This window comes from Drosophila santomea, chromosome X (assembly GCF_016746245.2).
Source record: "Drosophila santomea strain STO CAGO 1482 chromosome X, Prin_Dsan_1.1, whole genome shotgun sequence".
Classification (NCBI taxonomy): Eukaryota; Metazoa; Arthropoda; class Insecta; order Diptera; family Drosophilidae; genus Drosophila; species Drosophila santomea.
In genome coordinates, this window is record NC_053021.2 from 11,636,081 (window position 1) to 11,656,987 (window position 20,907).

At 37.8% G+C, this 20,907-nt stretch overlaps 1 protein-coding gene across 2 annotated transcripts; it reads right to left on the bottom strand.

Annotated features, from left to right (window-relative positions):
- Nucleotides 1-12,468: 12,468 nt before the first annotated feature.
- LOC120455900 (ATP-binding cassette sub-family D member 3) lies at nt 12,469-20,686 on the bottom strand. Of its 2 annotated transcripts, none has more exons than XM_039642401.2 (9): nt 20,361-20,686; nt 19,952-20,152; nt 15,189-15,301; nt 14,940-15,130; nt 14,772-14,869; nt 14,244-14,707; nt 13,756-14,185; nt 13,514-13,688; nt 12,469-13,445 (listed from the first exon to the last, which is right to left on the bottom strand). In XM_039642401.2, the coding sequence occupies exons 2-9, from the start codon at nt 20,062-20,064 to the stop codon at nt 13,032-13,034; spliced, it is 1,998 nt and encodes a 665-aa protein (XP_039498335.1). In that variant the 5' UTR covers nt 20,065-20,152; nt 20,361-20,686; the 3' UTR covers nt 12,469-13,031. The 2 variants fall into 2 exon arrangements, with proteins under 2 accessions (XP_039498335.1, XP_039498336.1); XM_039642402.2 differs by having other exon boundaries at nt 20,607-20,676.
- Between the last annotated feature and the right edge of the window lie 221 nt (nt 20,687-20,907).

Below are 20,907 nucleotides of genomic sequence, written 5' to 3' on the forward strand. Positions count from 1 at the left end.
TTTGTTGGACCTTAGGTTTGCTTAAATTCCTGGCTTATCCTACTTTCGGTCGAGCAAGCCTTAAATTCCGTTTCCCCGCCCCTTTGGATATTTAATTTCGTTTAAATGTACAAACACATGGGCACAGGACGACGGACACATACGGACGCACACGGACTCACACGGACACACACGCACACACGTGCGTAACATTTCAAATAGCGCATAAATTTTGAAAAGTCCATGCAAAATCAAAACGAATTTTCCTTGCTGGACAGCATCCCTCCCTTTTCCTTTCCAGGAGGCGGAGATCGGCGTGAGATGGGGCTTGGATGTGGGAGCTTGCCGCTCCGTTCCACTGCGATGCCACATGTGCGCTGCTCAACCCCTCGGAATAACGCATGCTTTCAGCTCTGGGCATTGTTGTTGTCGATTGGGCGGGCGGTGGATTGGTGGGTGGACACTGGCCTGAGCCCCAAGTGTGCAGAAAGCATAAGCCAAAGCTTTTTTATCGCTCCGAAAATGAGGCCAGCCAGGCCAAAATCGCTGGCTGACAAAAAAGTGAAAGTAGTTCGAGCACACTCAGAGGAACTACGGTTAAATACGATTTTTTTTTTTCCGTTTTTTTTATAAAAATTATCAGTTTTTTTTCGATAGCAACAAAATTAGTTGTCCAAAAGTAGAATGGCATACCTCGTTGAATTCGTAACAAAATTCCCTATCGATCCATGTACATACATTGAAAAGCTAATTTTTTGAAATTTTTTTATTTTTGACCAAGTTATGGCAAAAACGCCGATTAAAAATATCCGATTTTTTACAACATTTTTTTTTCTTCAATTTTTTGATACAAATTATCCGTTTTTTTTCGATAGCAACAAAATTAGTTGTCCAAAAGTAGAATGCCATACCTCGTTGAATTCGTAACAAAATTCCCTATCGATCCATGTACATACATTGAAAAGCTAATTTTTTGCAATTTTTTGCAAATTTTGATGATGGTATCAAAAATGCGAAAATTTGTTAAAATTTATTTTTTTGAAAATCAAAAAAGCAGGGATACACATAGTTAGCTATGTTTGTTAGCAGCACAAAACAGTCTTCATTTTAGCTGTGCGCTTATTTTTGACCAAGTTATGGCAAAAACGCCGATTAAAAATATCCGATTTTTTACAACATTTTTTTTTTTCGATTTTTTGATAAAAATTATCAGTTTTTTTTTCGATAGCAACAAAATTAGTTGTCCAAAAGTAGAATGCCATACCTCGTTGAATTCGTAACAAAATTCCCTATCGATCCATGTACATACATTGAAAAGCTAATTTTTTGCAATTTTTTGCAAATTTTGATGATGGTACCCCTTATCGAAAATGCGATAATTTGTTAAAATTTTTTTTTTTGAAAATCAAAAAAGCAGGGATACACATAGTTAGCTTTGTTTGTTAGCAGCACAAAACAGTCTTCATGTTAGCTGTGCGCTTATTTTTGACCAAGTTATGGCAAAAACGCCGATTAAAAATATCAGATTTTTTACAACATTTTTTTTTTCGATTTTTTGATAAAAATTATCAGTTTTTTTTTCGATAGCAACAAAATTAGTTGTCCAAAAGTAGAATGCCATACCTCGTTGAATTCGTAACAAAATTCCCTATCGATCCATGTACATACATTGAAAAGCTAATTTTTTGCAATTTTTTGCAAATTTTGATGATGGTACCCCTTATCGAAAATGCGATAATTTGTTAAAATTTTTTTTTTTGAAAATCAAAAAAGCAGGGATACACATAGTTAGCTTTGTTTGTTAGCAGCACAAAACAGTCTTCATGTTAGCTGTGCGCTTATTTTTGACCAAGTTATGGCAAAAACGCCGATTAAAAATATTCGATTTTTTACAACATTTTTTTTCTTCAATTTTTTGATAAAAATTATCAGTTTTTTTTCGATAGCAACAAAATTAGTTGTCCAAAAGTAGAATGCCATACCTCGTTGCATTCGTAACAAAATTCCCTATCGATCCATGTACATACATTGAAAAGCTAATTTTTTGAAATTTTTTGCAAATTTTGATGATGGTATCAAAAATGCGAAAATTTGTTAAAATTTATTTTTTTGAAAATCAAAAAAGCAGGGATACACATAGTTAGCTATGTTTGTTAGCAGCACAAAACAGTCTTCATTTTAGCTGTGCGCTTATTTTTAACCAAGTTATGGCAAAAACGCCGATTAAAAATATCCGATTTTTTACAACATTTTTTTTTTTCGATTTTTTGATAAAAATTATCCGTTTTTTTTCGATAGCAACAAAATTAGTTGTCCAAAAGTAGAATGCCATACCTCGTTGCATTCGTAACAAAATTCCCTATCGATCCATGTACATACATTGAAAAGCTAATTTTTTGAAATTTTTTGCAAATTTTGATGATGGTATCAAAAATGCGAAAATTTGTTAAAATTTATTTTTTTGAAAATCAAAAAAGCAGGGATACACATAGTTAGCTATGTTTGTTAGCAGCACAAAACAGTCTTCATTTTAGCTGTGCGCTTATTTTTAACCAAGTTATGGCAAAAACGCCGATTAAAAATATCCGATTTTTTACAACATTTTTTTTTTTCGATTTTTTGATAAAAATTATCCGTTTTTTTTCGATAGCAACAAAATTAGTTGTCCAAAAGTAGAATGCCATACCTCGTTGAGTTCGTAATTAAATTTCCAATCGAACTGTGTTTTCAAAAAAAAATTCTATGTCGTTCCAATTTTTTGCAAATTTTGATGATGGTACCCCTTACAAAGAATGCGAAAAAATGGCCAAAAATTATTTTGACACAGTCGGTCAAAAAGTGATATGGTTGGTTAGTATTGGTAATTAGGAGTACAAAACTGTAATTCTTTTCGATTTCTGACCATTTTCAGCCAAGAAACACCGAAAATGCCAATCGTAAATATTGCATTTTTGGCGAAAATCGTTTTTCTGTTTTTCGGGATAAAAATTATCAGAATTTTTATCACAGCATTCGAAATAGTTGTCCAAATATGGAATGCCATACCTCGTTGAGTTCGTAATTAAATTTCCAATCGAACTGTGTTTTCAAAAAAAATTCTATGTCGTTCCAATTTTTTGCAAATTTTGATGATGGTACCCCTTACAAAAAATGCGAAAAAATGGCCAAAAATTATTTTGACACAGTCGGTCAAAAAGTGATTTGGTTGGTTAGTATTGGTAATTAGGAGTACAAAACTGTAATTCTTTTCGATTTCTGACCATTTTCAGCCAAGAAACATCGAAAATGCCAATCGTAAATATTGCATTTTTGGCGAAAATCGTTTTTCTGTTTTTCGGGATAAAAAATGATCAGAATTTTTATCACAGCATTCGAAATAGTTGTCCAAATATGGAATGCCATACCTCGTTGAGTTCGTAATTAAATTTCCAATCGAACTGTGTTTTCAAAAAAAAATTCTATGTCGTTCCAATTTTTTGCAAATTTTGATGATGGTACCCCTTACAAAAAATGCGAAAAAATGGCCAAAAATTATTTTGACACAGTCGGTCAAAAAGTGATTTGGTTGGTTAGTATTGGTAATTAGGAGTACAAAACTGTAATTCTTTTCGATTTCTGACCATTTTCAGCCAAGAAACACCGAAAATGCCAATCGTAAATATTGCATTTTTGGCGAAAATCGTTTTTCTGTTTTTCGGGATTAAAAATATCCGATTTTTTACATTTTTTTTTTTCGATTTTTTGATAAAAATTATCAGTTTTTTTTCGATAGCAACAAAATTAGTTGTCCAAAAGTAGAATGCCATACCTCGTTGAATTCGTAACAAAATTCCTATCGATCCATGTACATACATTGAAAAGCTAATTTTTTCAATTTTGGCAAATTTTGATGATGGTACCCCTTATCAAAAATGCGAAAATTTGTTAAAATTTTTTTTTGAAAATCAAAAAGCAGGGATACACATAGTTAGCTATGTTGTTAGCAGCACAAAACAGTCTTCATTTAGCTGTGCGCTTATTTTGACCAAGTTATGGCAAAAACGCCGATTAAAAATATCCGTTTTTTTACAACATTTTTTTTTTCGATTTGTTGATAAAAATTATCAGTTTTTTTTCGATAGCAACAAAATTAGTTGTTTTGATGATGGTACCCCTTACAAAAAATGCGAAAAAATGGCCAAAAATTATTTTGACACAGTCGGTCAAAAAGTGATTTGGTTGGTTAGTATTGGTAATTAGGAGTACAAAACTGTAATTCTTTTCGATTTCTGACCATTTTCAGCCAAGAAACACCGAAAATGCCAATCGTAAATATTGCATTTTTGGCGAAAATCGTTTTTCTGTTTTTCGGGATAAAAAATTATCAGAATTTTTATCACAGCATTCGAAATAGTTGTCCAAATATGGAATGCCATACCTCGTTGAGTTCGTAATTAAATTTCCAATCGAACTGTGTTTTCAAAAAAAAATTCTATGTCGTTCCAATTTTTTGCAAATTTTGATGATGGTACCCCTTACAAAAAATGCGAAAAAATGGCCAAAAATTATTTTGACACAGTCGGTCAAAAAGTGATTTGGTTGGTTAGTATTGGTAATTAGGAGTACAAAACTGTAATTCTTTTCGATTTCTGACCATTTTCAGCCAAGAAACACCGAAAATGCCAATCGTAAATATTGCATTTTTGGCGAAAATCGTTTTTCTGTTTTTCGGGATAAAAAATTATCAGAATTTTTATCACAGCATTCGAAATAGTTGTCCAAATATGGAATGCCATACCTCGTTGAGTTCGTAATTAAATTTCCAATCGAACTGTGTTTTCAAAAAAAAATTCTATGTCGTTCCAATTTTTTGCAAATTTTGATGATGGTACCCCTTACAAAAAATGCGAAAAAATGGCAAAAAATTATTTTGACACAGTCGGTCAAAAAGTGATTTGGTTGGTTAGTATTGGTAATTAGGAGTACAAAACTGTAATTCTTTTCGATTTCTGACCATTTTCAGCCAAGAAACACCGAAAATGCCAATCGTAAATATTGCATTTTTGGCGAAAATCGTTTTTCTGTTTTTCGGGATAAAAAATTATCAGAATTTTTATCACAGCATTCGAAATAGTTGTCCAAATATGGAATGCCATACCTCGTTGAGTTCGTAATTAAATTTCCAATCGAACTGTGTTTTCAAAAAAAAATTCTATGTCGTTCCAATTTTTTGCAAATTTTGATGATGGTACCCCTTACAAAAAATGCGAAAAAATGACCAAAAATTATTTTGACACAGTCGGTCAAAAAGTGATTTGGTTGGTTAGTATTGGTAATTAGGAGTACAAAACTGTAATTCTTTTCGATTTCTGACCATTTTCAGCCAAGAAACACCGAAAATGCCAATCGTAAATATTGCATTTTTGGCGAAAATCGTTTTTTCTGTTTTCGGGATAAAAATTATCAGAATTTTTATCACAGCATTCGAAATAGTTGTCCAAATATGGAATGCCATACCTCGTTGAGTTCGTAATTAAATTTCCAATCGAACTGTGTTTTCAAAAAAAAATTCTATGTCGTTCCAATTTTTTGCAAATTTTGATGATGGTACCCCTTATCGAAAATGCGAAAATTTGTTAAAATTTATTTTTTTGAAAATCAAAAAAGCAGGGATACACATAGTTAGCTATGTTTGTTAGCAGCACAAAACAGTCTTCATTTTAGCTGTGCGCTTATTTTTGACCAAGTTATGGCAAAAACGCCGATTAAAAATATCCGATTTTTTACATTTTTTTTTTTCGATTTTTTGATAAAAATTATCAGTTTTTTTTCGATAGCAACAAAATTAGTTGTCCAAAAGTAGAATGCCATACCTCGTTGAATTCGTAACAAAATTCCCTATCGATCCATGTACATACATTGAAAAGCTAATTTTTTGCAATTTTTTGCAAATTTTGATGATGGTACCCCTTATCGAAAATGCGAAAATTTGTTAAAATTTATTTTTTTGAAAATCAAAAAAGCAGGGATACACATAGTTAGCTATGTTTGTTAGCAGTACAAAACAGTCTTCATTTTAGCTGTGCGCTTATTTTTGACCAAGTTATGGCAAAAACGCCGATTAAAAATATCCGATTTTTTACATTTTTTTATTTCGATTTTTTGATAAAAATTATCAGTTTTTTTTCGATAGCAACAAAATTAGTTGTCCAAAAGTAGAATGCCATACCTCGTTGAATTCGTAACAAAATTCCCTATCGATCCATGTACATACATTGAAAAGCTAATTTTTTGCAATTTTTTGCAAATTTTGATGATGGTACCCCTTATCAAAAATGCGAAAATTTGTTAAAATTTATTTTTTTGAAAATCAAAAAAGCAGGGATACACATAGTTAGCTATGTTTGTTAGCAGCACAAAACAGCCTACATTTTAGCTGTGCGCTTATTTTTGACCAAGTTATGGCAAAAACGCCGATTAAAAATATCCGATTTTTTACATTTTTTTTTTTCGATTTTTTGATAAAAATTATCAGTTTTTTTTCGATAGCAACAAAATTAGTTGTCCAAAAGTAGAATGCCATACCTCGTTGAATTCGTAACAAAATTCCCTATCGATCCATGTACATACATTGAAAAGCTAATTTTTTGCAATTTTTTGCAAATTTTGATGATGGTACCCCTTATCGAAAATGCGAAAATTTGTTAAAATTTATTTTTTTGAAAATCAAAAAAGCAGGGATACACATAGTTAGCTATGTTTGTTAGCAGCACAAAACAGTCTTCATTTTAGCTGTGCGCTTATTTTTGACCAAGTTATGGCAAAAACGCCGATTAAAAATATCCGATTTTTTACAACATTTTTTTTTTCGATTTGTTGATAAAAATTATCAGTTTTTTTTCGATAGCAACAAAATTAGTTGTCCAAAAGTAGAATGCCATACCTCGTTGAATTCGTAACAAAATTCCCTATCGATCCATGTACATACATTGAAAAGCTAATTTTTTGCAAATTTTGATGATGGTACCCCTTATTGAAAATGCGAAAATTTGTTAAAATTTTTCTTTTTGAAAATCAAAAAAGCAGGGATACACATAGTTAGCTATGTTTGTTAGCAGCACAAAACAGTCTTCATTTTAGCTGTGCGCTTATTTTTGACCAAGTTATGGCAAAAACGCCGATTAAAAATATCCGATTTTTTACAACATTTTTTTTTTTCGATTTTTTGATAAAAATTATCAGTTTTTTTTCGATAGCAACAAAATTAGTTGTCCAAAAGTAGAATGCCATACCTCGTTGAATCCGTAACAAAATTCCCTATCGATCCATGTACATACATTGAAAAGCTCATTTTTTGAAATTTTGATGATGGTACTCCTTATTGAAAATGCGAAAATTTGTTAAAATTTTTCTTTTTGAAAATCAAAAAAGCAGGGATACACATAGTTAGCTATGTTTGTTAGCAGCACAAAACAGTCTTCATTTTAGCTGTGCGCTTATTTTTGACCAAGTTATGGCAAAAACGCCGATTAAAAATATCAGATTTTTTACAACATTTTTTTTTTCGATTTTTTGATAAAAATTATCAGTTTTTTTTCGATAGCAACAAAATTAGTTGTCCAAAAGTAGAATGCCATACCTCGTTGAATCCGTAACAAAATTCCCTATCGATCCATGTACATACATTGAAAAACTAATTTTTTGCAAATTTTGATGATGGAACCCCTTATCGAAAATGCGAAAATTTGTTCAAATTTTTTTTTTTGAAAATCAAAAAAGCAGGGATACACATAGTTAGCTATGTTTGTTAGCAGCACAAAACAGTCTTCATTTTAGCTGTGCGCTTATTTTTGACCAAGTTATGGCAAAAACGCCGATTAAAAATATCCGATTTTTTACATTTTTTTTTTTCGATTTTTTGATAAAAATTATCAGTTTTTTTTCGATAGCAACAAAATTAGTTGTCCAAAAGTAGAATGCCATACCTCGTTGAATTCGTAACAAAATTCCCTATCGATCCATGTACATACATTGAAAAGCTAATTTTTTGAAATTTTTGGCAAATTTTGATGATGGTACCCCTTATCGAAAATGCGAAAATTTGTTAAAATTTATTTTTTTGAAAATCAAAAAAGCAGGGATACACATAGTTAGCTATGTTTGTTAGCAGCACAAAACAGTCTTCATTTTAGCTGTGCGCTTATTTTTGACCAAGTTATGGCAAAAACGCCGATTAAAAATATCCGATTTTTTACAACATTTTTTTTTTCGATTTGTTGATAAAAATTATCAGTTTTTTTTCGATAGCAACAAAATTAGTTGTCCAAAAGTAGAATGCCATACCTCGTTGAATTCGTAACAAAATTCCCTATCGATCCATGTACATACATTGAAAAGCTAATTTTTTGAAATTTTTGGCAAATTTTGATGATGTACCCCTTATCGAAAATGCGAAAATTTGTTAAAATTTATTTTTTTGAAAATCAAAAAAGCAGGGATACACATAGTTAGCTATGTTTGTTAGCAGCACAAAACAGTCTTCATTTTAGCTGTGCGCTTATTTTTGACCAAGTTATGGCAAAAACGCCGATTAAAAATATCCGATTTTTTACAACATTTTTTTTTTCGATTTTTTGATAAAAATTATCAGTTTTTTTTCGATAGCAACAAAATTAGTTGTCCAAAAGTAGAATGCCATACCTCGTTGAATTCGTAACAAAATTCCCTATCGATACATGTACATACATTGAAAAGCTAATTTTTTGCAAATTTTGATGATGGTACCCCTTATCGAAAATGCGAAAATTTGTTAAATTTTTTTTTTTGAAAATCAAAAAAGCAGGGATACACATAGTTAGCTATGTTTGTTAGCAGCACAAAACAGTCTTCATTTTAGCTGTGCGCTTATTTTTGACCAAGTTATGGCAAAAACGCCGATTAAAAATATCCGATTTTTTACATTTTTTTTTTTCGATTTTTTGATAAAAATTATCAGTTTTTTTTCGATAGCAACAAAATTAGTTGTCCAAAAGTAGAATGCCATACCTCGTTGAATTCGTAACAAAATTCCCTATCGATCCATGTACATACATTAAAAGCTAATTTTTTGCAAATTTTTGCAAATTTTGATGATGGTACCCCTTATCGAAAATGCGAAAATTTGTTAAAATTTATTTTTTTGAAAATCAAAAAAGCAGGGATACACATAGTTAGCTATGTTTGTTAGCAGCACAAAACAGTCTTCATTTTAGCTGTGCGCTTATTTTTGACCAAGTTATGGCAAAAACGCCGATTAAAAATATCCGATTTTTTACATTTTTTTTTTTCGATTTTTTGATAAAAATTATCAGTTTTTTTTCGATAGCAACAAAATTAGTTGTCCAAAAGTAGAATGCCATACCTCGTTGAATTCGTAACAAAATTCCCTATCGATCCATGTACATACATTGAAAAGCTAATTTTTTTCAATTTTTGGCAAATTTTGATGATGGTACCCCTTATCAAAAATGCGAAAATTTGTTAAAATTTATTTTTTTGAAAATCAAAAAAGCAGGGATACACATAGTTAGCTATGTTTGTTAGCAGCACAAAACAGCCTACATTTTAGCTGTGCGCTTATTTTTGACCAAGTTATGGCAAAAACGCCGATTAAAAATATCCGTTTTTTTACAACATTTTTTTTTTCGATTTTTTGATAAAAATTATCAGTTTTTTTTCGATAGCAACAAAATTAGTTGTCCAAAAGTAGAATGCCATACCTCGTTGAATTCGTAACAAAATTCCCTATCGATCCATGTACATACATTGAAAAGCTAATTTTTTGCAATTTTTTGCAAATTTTGATGATGGTACCCCTTATCGAAAATGCGAAAATTTGTTAAAATTTATTTTTTTGAAAATCAAAAAAGCAGGGATACACATAGTTAGCTATGTTTGTTAGCAGCACAAAACAGTCTTCATTTTAGCTGTGCGCTTATTTTTGACCAAGTTATGGCAAAAACGCCGATTAAAAATATCCGATTTTTTACATTTTTTTTTTTCGATTTTTTGATAAAAATTATCAGTTTTTTTTCGATAGCAACAAAATTAGTTGTCCAAAAGTAGAATGCCATACCTCGTTGAATTCGTAACAAAATTCCCTATCGATCCATGTACATACATTGAAAAGCTAATTTTTTTCAATTTTTGGCAAATTTTGATGATGGTACCCCTTATCAAAAATGCGAAAATTTGTTAAAATTTATTTTTTTGAAAATCAAAAAAGCAGGGATACACATAGTTAGCTATGTTTGTTAGCAGCACAAAACAGCCTACATTTTAGCTGTGCGCTTATTTTTGACCAAGTTATGGCAAAAACGCCGATTAAAAATATCCGTTTTTTTACAACATTTTTTTTTTCGATTTTTTGATAAAAATTATCAGTTTTTTTTCGATAGCAACAAAATTAGTTGTCCAAAAGTAGAATGCCATACCTCGTTGAATTCGTAACAAAATTCCCTATCGATCCATGTACATACATTGAAAAGCTAATTTTTTGCAAATTTTGATGATGGTACCCCTTATCGAAAATGCGAAAATTTGTTAAATTTTTTTTTTTGAAAATCAAAAAAGCAGGGATACACATAGTTAGCTATGTTTGTTAGCAGCACAAAACAGTCTTCATTTTAGCTGTGCGCTTATTTTTGACCAAGTTATGGCAAAAACGCCGATTAAAAATATCCGATTTTTTACATTTTTTTTTTTCGATTTTTTGATAAAAATTATCAGTTTTTTTTCGATAGCAACAAAATTAGTTGTCCAAAAGTAGAATGCCATACCTCGTTGAATTCGTAACAAAATTCCCTATCGATCCATGTACATACATTAAAAGCTAATTTTTTGCAAATTTTTGCAAATTTTGATGATGGTACCCCTTATCGAAAATGCGAAAATTTGTTAAAATTTATTTTTTTGAAAATCAAAAAAGCAGGGATACACATAGTTAGCTATGTTTGTTAGCAGCACAAAACAGTCTTCATTTTAGCTGTGCGCTTATTTTTGACCAAGTTATGGCAAAAACGCCGATTAAAAATATCCGATTTTTTACATTTTTTTTTTTCGATTTTTTGATAAAAATTATCAGTTTTTTTCGATAGCAACAAAATTAGTTGTCCAAAAGTAGAATGCCATACCTCGTTGAATTCGTAACAAAATTCCCTATCGATCCATGTACATACATTGAAAAGCTAATTTTTTTCAATTTTTGGCAAATTTTGATGATGGTACCCCTTATCAAAAATGCGAAAATTTGTTAAAATTTATTTTTTTGAAAATCAAAAAAGCAGGGATACACATAGTTAGCTATGTTTGTTAGCAGCACAAAACAGCCTACATTTTAGCTGTGCGCTTATTTTTGACCAAGTTATGGCAAAAACGCCGATTAAAAATATCCGTTTTTTTACAACATTTTTTTTTTCGATTTTTTGATAAAAATTATCAGTTTTTTTTCGATAGCAACAAAATTAGTTGTCCAAAAGTAGAATGCCATACCTCGTTGAATTCGTAACAAAATTCCCTATCGATCCATGTACATACATTGAAAAGCTAATTTTTTGCAATTTTTTGCAAATTTTGATGATACCCCTTATCGAAAATGCGAAAATTTGTTAAAATTTATTTTTTTGAAAATCAAAAAAGCAGGGATACACATAGTTAGCTATGTTTGTTAGCAGCACAAAACAGTCTTCATTTTAGCTGTGCGCTTATTTTTGACCAAGTTATGGCAAAAACGCCGATTAAAAATATCCGATTTTTTACATTTTTTTTTTTCGATTTTTTGATAAAAATTATCAGTTTTTTTTCGATAGCAACAAAATTAGTTGTCCAAAAGTAGAATGCCATACCTCGTTGAATTCGTAACAAAATTCCCTATCGATCCATGTACATACATTGAAAAGCTAATTTTTTGCAATTTTTTGCAAATTTTGATGATGGAACCCCTTATCAAAATTACGAAAATTTGTTAAATTTTTTTTTTTTTTAAATCAAAAAAGCAGGGATACACATAGTTAGCTATGTTTGTTAGCAGCACAAAACAGTCTTCATTTTAGCTGTGCGCTTATTTTTGACCAAGTTATGGCAAAAACGCCGATTAAAAATATCCGATTTTTTACATTTTTTTTTTTCGATTTTTTGATAAAAATTATCAGTTTTTTTTCGATAGCAACAAAATTAGTTGTCCAAAAGTAGAATGCCATACCTCGTTGAATTCGTAACAAAATTCCCTATCGATCCATGTACATACATTGAAAAGCTAATTTTTTGCCATTTTTTGCAAATTTTGATGATGGAACCCCTTATCAAAATTACGAAAATTTGTTAAAATTTTTTTTTTTTTAAATCAAAAAAGCAGGGATACACATAGTTAGCTATGTTTGTTAGCAGCACAAAACAGTTTTTATTTTAGCTGTGCGGCCATTCTTGGCCAAGTTATGGCGAAAACTCCGATTGAAAATATACGATTTAAAAATGTTTTTTTTTTCATATTTATATACATTTATTGCGTCTTGCACTGTTTAATGCAATACATTGTTGCCGTGCAAGGTTCCATTCCAATTCCAATTCAACCAAAAATAAAAAACATTTGAATAAGCCAAGTGTAGTTTACAATATACTATAAGTTCTCTATGCGCGATTTGGGACTTGTGCGGTCTACAGGTATAGGTGTGTTATTTACTAAAAGGTTTTCTAAACGCTCATCCATCGCATGTGGCGCCGACTACTTTACGCTTACATCACTAACACCAGCTCGATTCTCAGAGTTACACATCTAAAATCCCAGCGGAGGATATTATATTAAAACGGAATATAGTGTGGAATAGCGTACAAAAGAAACAATCACAAACGAAACAAGGAAGAATTTCCATCTTGCAATATATACAATCTCGGTATATACAGTGCACCATATGGAGGAGGAGGAGAGGCTAGAGCGGGATGAGACGGAACGCGAGTTGCCAGCACAGATGTTGCGGCTGCGCAGCTTCTTGTCGTGGTCATCGGCCATCGGGCTTGGGGAAGATTGGGATTTGCTAGTTTTAGGAGCCGAAGTGATCCTTATCCTGATCGATGGTCGCAAACTCGTAGCTGCCCCGGCCGTCGAACTGGAGGTAGTAGTCGTGGTGCGCCCACAGGGACTTGCGGTGCGAGACCGTGAACAGCGTGATGCCCACCTCGCGGCAATAGCTGTACATCTTGCCCTCCACGTCCACGGAGACGGCGCTGGTGCACTCGTCCAGAATGGCGAACTGCGGCTTGTGGTAGAAGAGCCGGGCCATTGCAATGCGCTGCTTCTCGCCGCCGGACAGCACGTCGATCCAGTCCTCGATGGCGTCCAGGCCGTTCTCGCGCTGCTCCAGATAGGTCAGCTGCACGATGTCCAGGTAGTGCATGAGATCCTCGTCGCTGTGTCCCAGGCGACGCATGTCATCGCGCGTGTGCGGATAAATGATCTGTCGATGGCAGCAGATGCATGTGTTACAAAGATACTCTACACACAAGTATTGGAATCCCTTCTCACCTGGTCACGCAGTGTTCCCAGCGTCATGTAGGGCCTCTGAGGTACGTAGAAAAGCTTGCCGCGCGAGGGTTTCGTCACCTTGCCGCCCCACGTTGGCCACAGCTCACCGAGGATGCGGAACAGGGAGGACTTGCCACAGCCGTTGGGACCGCACACCAGTACGTTTGTGCCAGACCTGCAATGATACGGATCAAAACCAGGTTAATGGTGTCCTGAACCCCACAGTCGTATCATTCACTTACTTCACTTCAAAGGTAAGCTCCTGCAGCAGGACATCGCCGTTGGGCGTCACCAGTGGCACCTTTTCGAAGCGGATGATGTTGTCCTCGAAGCACATGATGCCCTTGTTTGGTCCAAAGTTGCTCGACGCTGATCCGACGGCGTTTTGCGCGAGGTTGTTGCCGTTCACCATTGTGCGTTCGTAGGTGCCCTTGTTGAGGTCGCTCAGAACCTTAATTAGCTCGGTCATGCGGGCGGTGAAGCCCGCCAGGCGGGACATCTCGCGTCCAGCGAGCACCAGGCGTCCGATGGCCTCCGCCAGCTTGACCAACATGCGTCCGTAGGTGTAGTAGGCCTGCAGGCGCTGGCCGCTCTGTTCGCCGGACAGCAGCGGATGATTTTCGGAGAAGAACGGAATGGAGACAGCATAGAAGCCGACAATGGAGGCGAAATCTGTGGGAGACAGCTGTTGAAATGTGGTGCACTTGGATGTTAGTTGATGTACACGTACATTTGCCGATGATGTTATCGATGATGCCCATGCTCACGCGGAACTCGAGGAACTTGCGCAGATGCGAACGCAACTTGGAGTAGCTGGCCAGCAGTGTGAGCTTCTCGCGCACGTTGCCCTGGTAGAAGGCCACCTCCTCTGAGTTGGTGATCAGCCGGCTGTTCACATAGCGGAACTCGCCCTCCAGCTTCTGCTCCTCGACGGTCAGGCGACCAGTGGGTCGGCGCAGGCGCGTCAGGAAGACGCCAGCGAACAGCAGGTAGAGCATCAGAATCGATGGCGTCTTGCCGCCCAGATTCACCGTCAGGCGGTACACATAGATGAAGATGTCCAGCACGGGTTTGCTGATGTTGGAGTAGAGGTCCGTGGCGCTCTCGCAGAACTTGTCAATGTCTGTCGTCAGCAGCTGGTCGGCGTTGGCTATCCTGTTGTCTAGGTTGGACATTTTGTAGTAGGTGTAGCCACTGCAATCGAACGAGTGTTGTTAACATCTGCCCAATAGCGCAGCTATCTAATCAAGGCACTCACTTTAGGTACTGACTGTACAGGTGGTGTGTCAGGTTGGTGCGGAACCTCAGCTTCAGCTCACCCAAACTCCACTTGAGGACGTTGGTCACAACGGAGATCTGCAAGGAAGAGCAATACGAAGATAATGTCATTCGTTTAACAGGGTTATATCAATAGTTATTTCCATACCGCTGGCAGAGCTGTCAGGTATTTCAGCAGCGCCGTCTTGAACTTGGTGCGGTTCATGTGTATGATGGTGCTCTCCACCACCGTCGCGTTCTGGATCATCCAGATGTCGCTCACAGAGCGGCCAATCAGTGCGGCGGCCACCAGGAAGAGCAGGCCAGTCTCAATGCTCCAGAAGCCGGGAATGAGGATGGCTGCAATGGAAAGGTACATAAAGGGACTGCTGATCATTCAATCAATCGTTCTACTTACGGAGCAACTGGCGGAGCTGTTTGAAGAATACTGAGTTAACGTGCGCCTTTGCCGCCTTCTTCTCCTTCTTCTCGGCGATTGTGTACTGGATCTTGTCCTCATAGCCAGGTTTTCTGCAATGAAGAACACAGGTTCAATAGGTGGCAATGGTTGTAGCCGTTTAAAGGAATAAAATGTGATATGAGTCTCTTTAAGAGACTTTAGTCAAAGACTACTTCCAACTAAAGATAACAACAAATAAGCTTGGCGTGTGTGCGTAGCTGGTTACAATCCCCATTGGTCACAAATGGATTTGAATTATGGCTTAATAAACACATTAAAAACTGCTGAGCTTCACCTGTTATCTCGCTAAACATTTCTTAACCAACAATATTGTGCAGTTTCGATCATTAGCAAGTCGACTTGCCTGACAAATGTGCAATGTTGATGGCAAATTTATGAAATAAATTACAATGGTTAAACTCCCTGTTTATATAGCCAATTTGAATATCAACCTTTGCCTTTTCATAGCAAGTCGCTGTCATCGCCACTGCACATAAAGAACGAACTTCGTGTTTAATGCCACCATAAAGTCGCCTATTTGCAATGGAGGTGTGCGATTAAATCTAACAATTAAGACGCCGAGATGAGCCATGACTTTTCACAGCAGCGCACTTCATTAGGTTGGAATAAAACGGCTCGATCATCCCCATCACCCATCCACCATTCACCGTACTTTACAATCCGGTAAATTATACACAATGCAACCTGTTTATCGTTAAATTTTGTGTGCGTTAACAAACCGCCACTCCACATATGTATGCGACTCGTTTGATAAACAAACATGCAGCAATACTGTAAATAATTTAGCTATGAGCAAAGTAAGTACTCATTATTTCAAAGATATAGGAAAACTCCTATTGCATTTACCAACTGAAATGCCATTGAATCGATCAATAAATCATTCGGGTAACTTTGAAATCTACCATCTGAAACGCGATGACTTTAAAATAGTGCATTTCCCCTAGTTTTCAGCACAAAATACCGCTAAGAAAGGCGTTTGAATTCCTGTGAGCTGCTAATCGCAATGGGATCAAGTTCCGGATGAAAACTGGTGTCCAATTATGAGCGCCGGCAGCGCTGACCAGCTCAACACGAGCGCTGCAGCCCGTCATCATCATCATCACCACGAACCACTGGCCCATTGGCTATCCGGTTTATCGGATCGTATCGCATCGGATCGGATGGAGTTAGGCAGCGCTAAGGTTCGAAGTCTATGGGACGAGGCGGATGATGTGGGTGATGAGTTGTGGGGTGGTGGTGGTGGTGGTGGTGGTGGTGCTACTGGTTACTGGTATGTTAGGCCAAACAAAGTACAAAGCTCGCGCCTTGGTTATCTGCAGGCTGGAAAAAGCGACGAGTCGTGATGACTTGGTTATTTCTTAGATATCGCTGCGCAGATCACTGAATTATTCATAGCGCTCTTGTATTTATTAATATATAATATATAAACATACATATATGTGTCCATCTGTCTATCTCTCAATCCGTCCGTGTGTCTGGCTGTCTCTCGTGTGGTTTTCCTTTTTTGATTCCGTATATTAAACTTGTTTTCACCGCCTAAACGTGGAACATGTGTTTGGGTCCATAGGTCACTCCCGTGGCTCCCATTGCCATACCCATACCCATACCCATTCCCTTTCGCTTTCCCCATCCCGATTCGCCTGACCATGCGATTCATCCAAAGCTCTCTTTCTCTAATCGCCGACGATCGCCTAATGGGGGGCACATTGAACCCGGGCGCGAGAAGATCGGTAGCCGTCTGACTCAGATATAGTTGGCGATATTGCAGTGATTGCGATCAAAGTTCAGCGGTTCTTTTGCCGCATAGCGTTCCCCTATCGAGCTAATGTCTGATATGAGAATGCTCGCCACAAGATAGATAGCTCGGCGGGCACACTCATCACCTGTTGCCTTGGCTATTACTTGTAGACCTGTAGAACTGTAGAACTGTAGAACTATAGAACTGTAGAACTGTAGACCTGTAGTGAGTATGCCGGCAGTCACACACTCACTCGACTCCAATTGCGATGTCTCGGGGAACAGAGAGAGAGAGGGAGAGAGAGAGAGAGAGAGAGAGAGAGAGAGAATGGGTGAGCGGGAGGCCTTGGCAACGTGGCATCCGCAACAGGTGCAAATGTCAGAGCTCGGCTGCGAATCTGCATTGAAATTACGATCTCATTTCACGCACCGGCCGAGTAAAGGCGAAAATTATACAAATTACACGACAAATGGCTGCCTTTCGGGGCAATCCGATTACCGAGGGCCAAGCGTTTCCCGGGCACAAGGTCCCCCCATGTCGCCCCACTGAATGAGTCCACTTCTTTCCCATCCGAAGCTCTGGAGCACAAGCACACACAAGGTATTGCGCAACAGCGGGCGGGGCGAGAATGTGTCTACCTGCGAAAAACAGAGCAAGTTGTACACAAATTAACACCTATTCCCCATTTACCCCCCAATACCCCTCCTCCCGCCGTCACGAAGTCAAAGAGCTGGGAATGGAAATGGAAATGGAAAAATAAAACCAGAAGCCAGAAGCCACTGGTCCTCGGCGTTTTTCGCTGTCCAATGATGTGCGCCCGGCGCAAGTCATTAAAAGGCACGGCTGTAATGTTTATGCTTTATACTCGGGTGTCATCATGTCATCCATGGAATGGGCGCGGGTTTGGGCATGGGCATGGGCATGGGCATGTGTATGGGTATGAACATGGGCTTGGGGGTAAGGGTACAATATGAGTGTGTTGCAACACCAAACGGCAACTGCCCACCGGTTGTTGCGTGTTCGATTGCAAGACAGGCTGCTGTGTACGTCAAAATGCTTGGACAGTTGGACACATGATGCGCTTGGGTGTTGTCCTACCCCTGGAGGATTGGGTAGCACTTGCCGGCGGTGCTACAAGCTAACACATAACCATATCAGTTGACTATAATCGTTTCATTGGAAATCGTTTCATTCTAGGGCCTGTCCTTGATATGGGGCCATAAAACGAGCGATAAAAAAAGGGCCTTGAAAGTTGTGCAAGAAACTTTACTAAGTATTCGTAAACTCTTTCTTGCTACAGTCAAAAAGTGAAAAAGTCCCTTTACAACATTATAGCTCGCCTTTTGCACAATCATTTGGCGAATAGCTTAGACTTTGCGATTGCAAGACATTTTTAGTGAAAACTCTGTTGCTATCAATGAATCATAAAACGATTAAAATGAGTAACTACATGAGTAAACGACACAGCTCCGCTTATGAAGCCCATTTGGTTGGACTCTGGAGTGTACAGCCACTGCATCCATTGAATTCGAACAATGGAATGGCGCATAAATTTACCGGCCATCCACAAGTGGCGGCTACCCCGCTCGCAAGTGTAAGTTGCATAAAAAAGTAAACAACGACCAGCAGGCAGCGCATTAAAATGCTCGATTTCGATCGCCAGCCAAAGTGCAGTGCACTGCAGAAGGTGCGGACAGTGCGGAGTACCCGGAGTACATGGAATACATGGAGTACATGGATTGCTCGGAGTAATGGCAGCAATTATTAAATGGCACATGCATCCACGGCACATCCAATCCCAATCCCAATCCCAATCCCATGCGGTATTGCGGTATTGAGGTATTGCGGCAATGCACTCCACTTGTCCGCCGCAATCTGTCTAATTAATTGGCTCTGTCATGCAAATAGTCGAATGTGCCCGCTCGCCCCCCTTTCACTTGATTCAATTAGATGGAATGGACTGATAGTGAGGAATTGCGCGCCGAACGCCGCACATCGCACATCGCACATCGCACATCGCATATGGCCAAATATCGGGCGCGTTAACAACAGCATAATCGGCACGAGTGGCGATAGTGAAATGGGACGCATATAGATGGAGTGCTGTAGACTGGCGTGGTACCGATTAGATTAGCGCCAAAGACCAAGTCCATCCAAACACCGAAACGTGGCCCTTAACTGGGGTATCGAGACCGGCTGAAGAATCGCAGGTGCTCGATGGGGAAATCCTTGAACAACACCACAATTGAGAAACAGACCGCAAGAAGTGGTGCTTCGGGCCATAAATGTCGAGAGCCGCCAAGGCTTTGCTAATCGGACTAAAGCACAGAATTTGGGCAAATAGTTGCTGCTTGACCGGAAATTATAGTGCCTATCAAGCACTACCTGCTTGGAACGCGGAATTCCTCCGTTCATAGATAATAGTATACACATAGGAAAGGAGTGCATTGGATCCAACTACTTTGGTTCATGTCTACTTAAGGGAATCTATGAACTGTTATCTACTCTTATCTACACCTCTTTGGAGTATCTTTTGAGTAGTACTATCTTACAACGTGAACTGTGGCTTCCAAACTTCTTGACCCAACTTCTTTCAACTTCCAACTGTTTTTAAGCAGCAAACGGACTGGCTGGCCCACTGTGCACGGCTGCTGGACGGATCAATTGAAAGCGGAGCACAATGGAAAAGGGGGAAGTGCATACAGTGTGGCAGAAAAAACCATCGGAAAACCAGTTTGCCGTCCGCCAGATGACCCACTATATACCCACTATAGTGGCATCGTATGTTTCGCAAACAAATCTATATGTACACACGCATCAAATTCAATATCATGGCCATTTCGATGGCCACGACCGAGACCTTTTGCACTGAGATGTGGCTAGAATACTACGGAATACGAATACAGCACAGGCAGCATGTTCGAGCCACAATAATCCGCAGTTAAGAGTTAAGGGAGCTTACCTCTTCTTGTTGGACATCTTTCCGTAGGCAATTATCCAGATGGCCGCCGTCATGCCCGCCACGCCGACGATGGCGCTCTGGTTGTTGGCCAACTTGCTCAGAGCCGGGGCCATTCTGCTGTTGCGATGTGGCTACGGATATTTCGTTTGGCTTCGAATTGGGCAGCTTGTGAATTTTACAATTCGCAATTTCGCGTTCGCACTTCAATGTTCGATTAACCGCACGTAGGGGGGGCACAGGGAAAAAAATAAAAAAAAAAAAATATAATAAATAAATATGGAAGGGGAACAGACACTATTGTTTATTGCACGGATTTCAATATTTTAAACGGCTGTTCGATGACGACACACACACACACACTCAGACGGACATGCACACACACAGATGGGGGATAGCAGGATGTAAACACCTGGTTGTCGAACAGCCCTGTCTTTGCTTCGTCCTCTCTCGGTCTCGGTCGCTCTCTCTCTCTCTCACAGTGGGCACCTTCTTCTTCTTCGACTACTACAACTAGTGGCGCTGCTGCTGCTTCTTCCTCCGCTGCTAGTGGCGCTCCTTTTCTGGCCAAAGGGGGTGGGCAAAGTGATTGTCACACACGGCAGGCGCTTTTATTTATTCAATTTAAGCCAGGCGCATTTCTTTGTTTGGTAATTACACTCTTCTCTGCTCGGCCAAATCGAAAAATCTGACGAAGTGATACGTGCGACGCGCAAAAGCCAGCAGGCAACTAACTGTAGTTCGATCTGTGCCAGTGTTGGCTACCTCGGTAAAGTGTGGGCAGCGGCGCTGCGGTGGCAGCTATTTCTCGGCCAGATCTGGCTATTTCTCGGGAAGAGAGATATCGAAGCAGATATCGCCTTCAATTTCTTATCGAAAATATCGTTTATCTATATTTGAGTTATTAAATGTTTAAGGTTACGCAAATTTAATTTCCATTCTTATACTACTTATAAAAA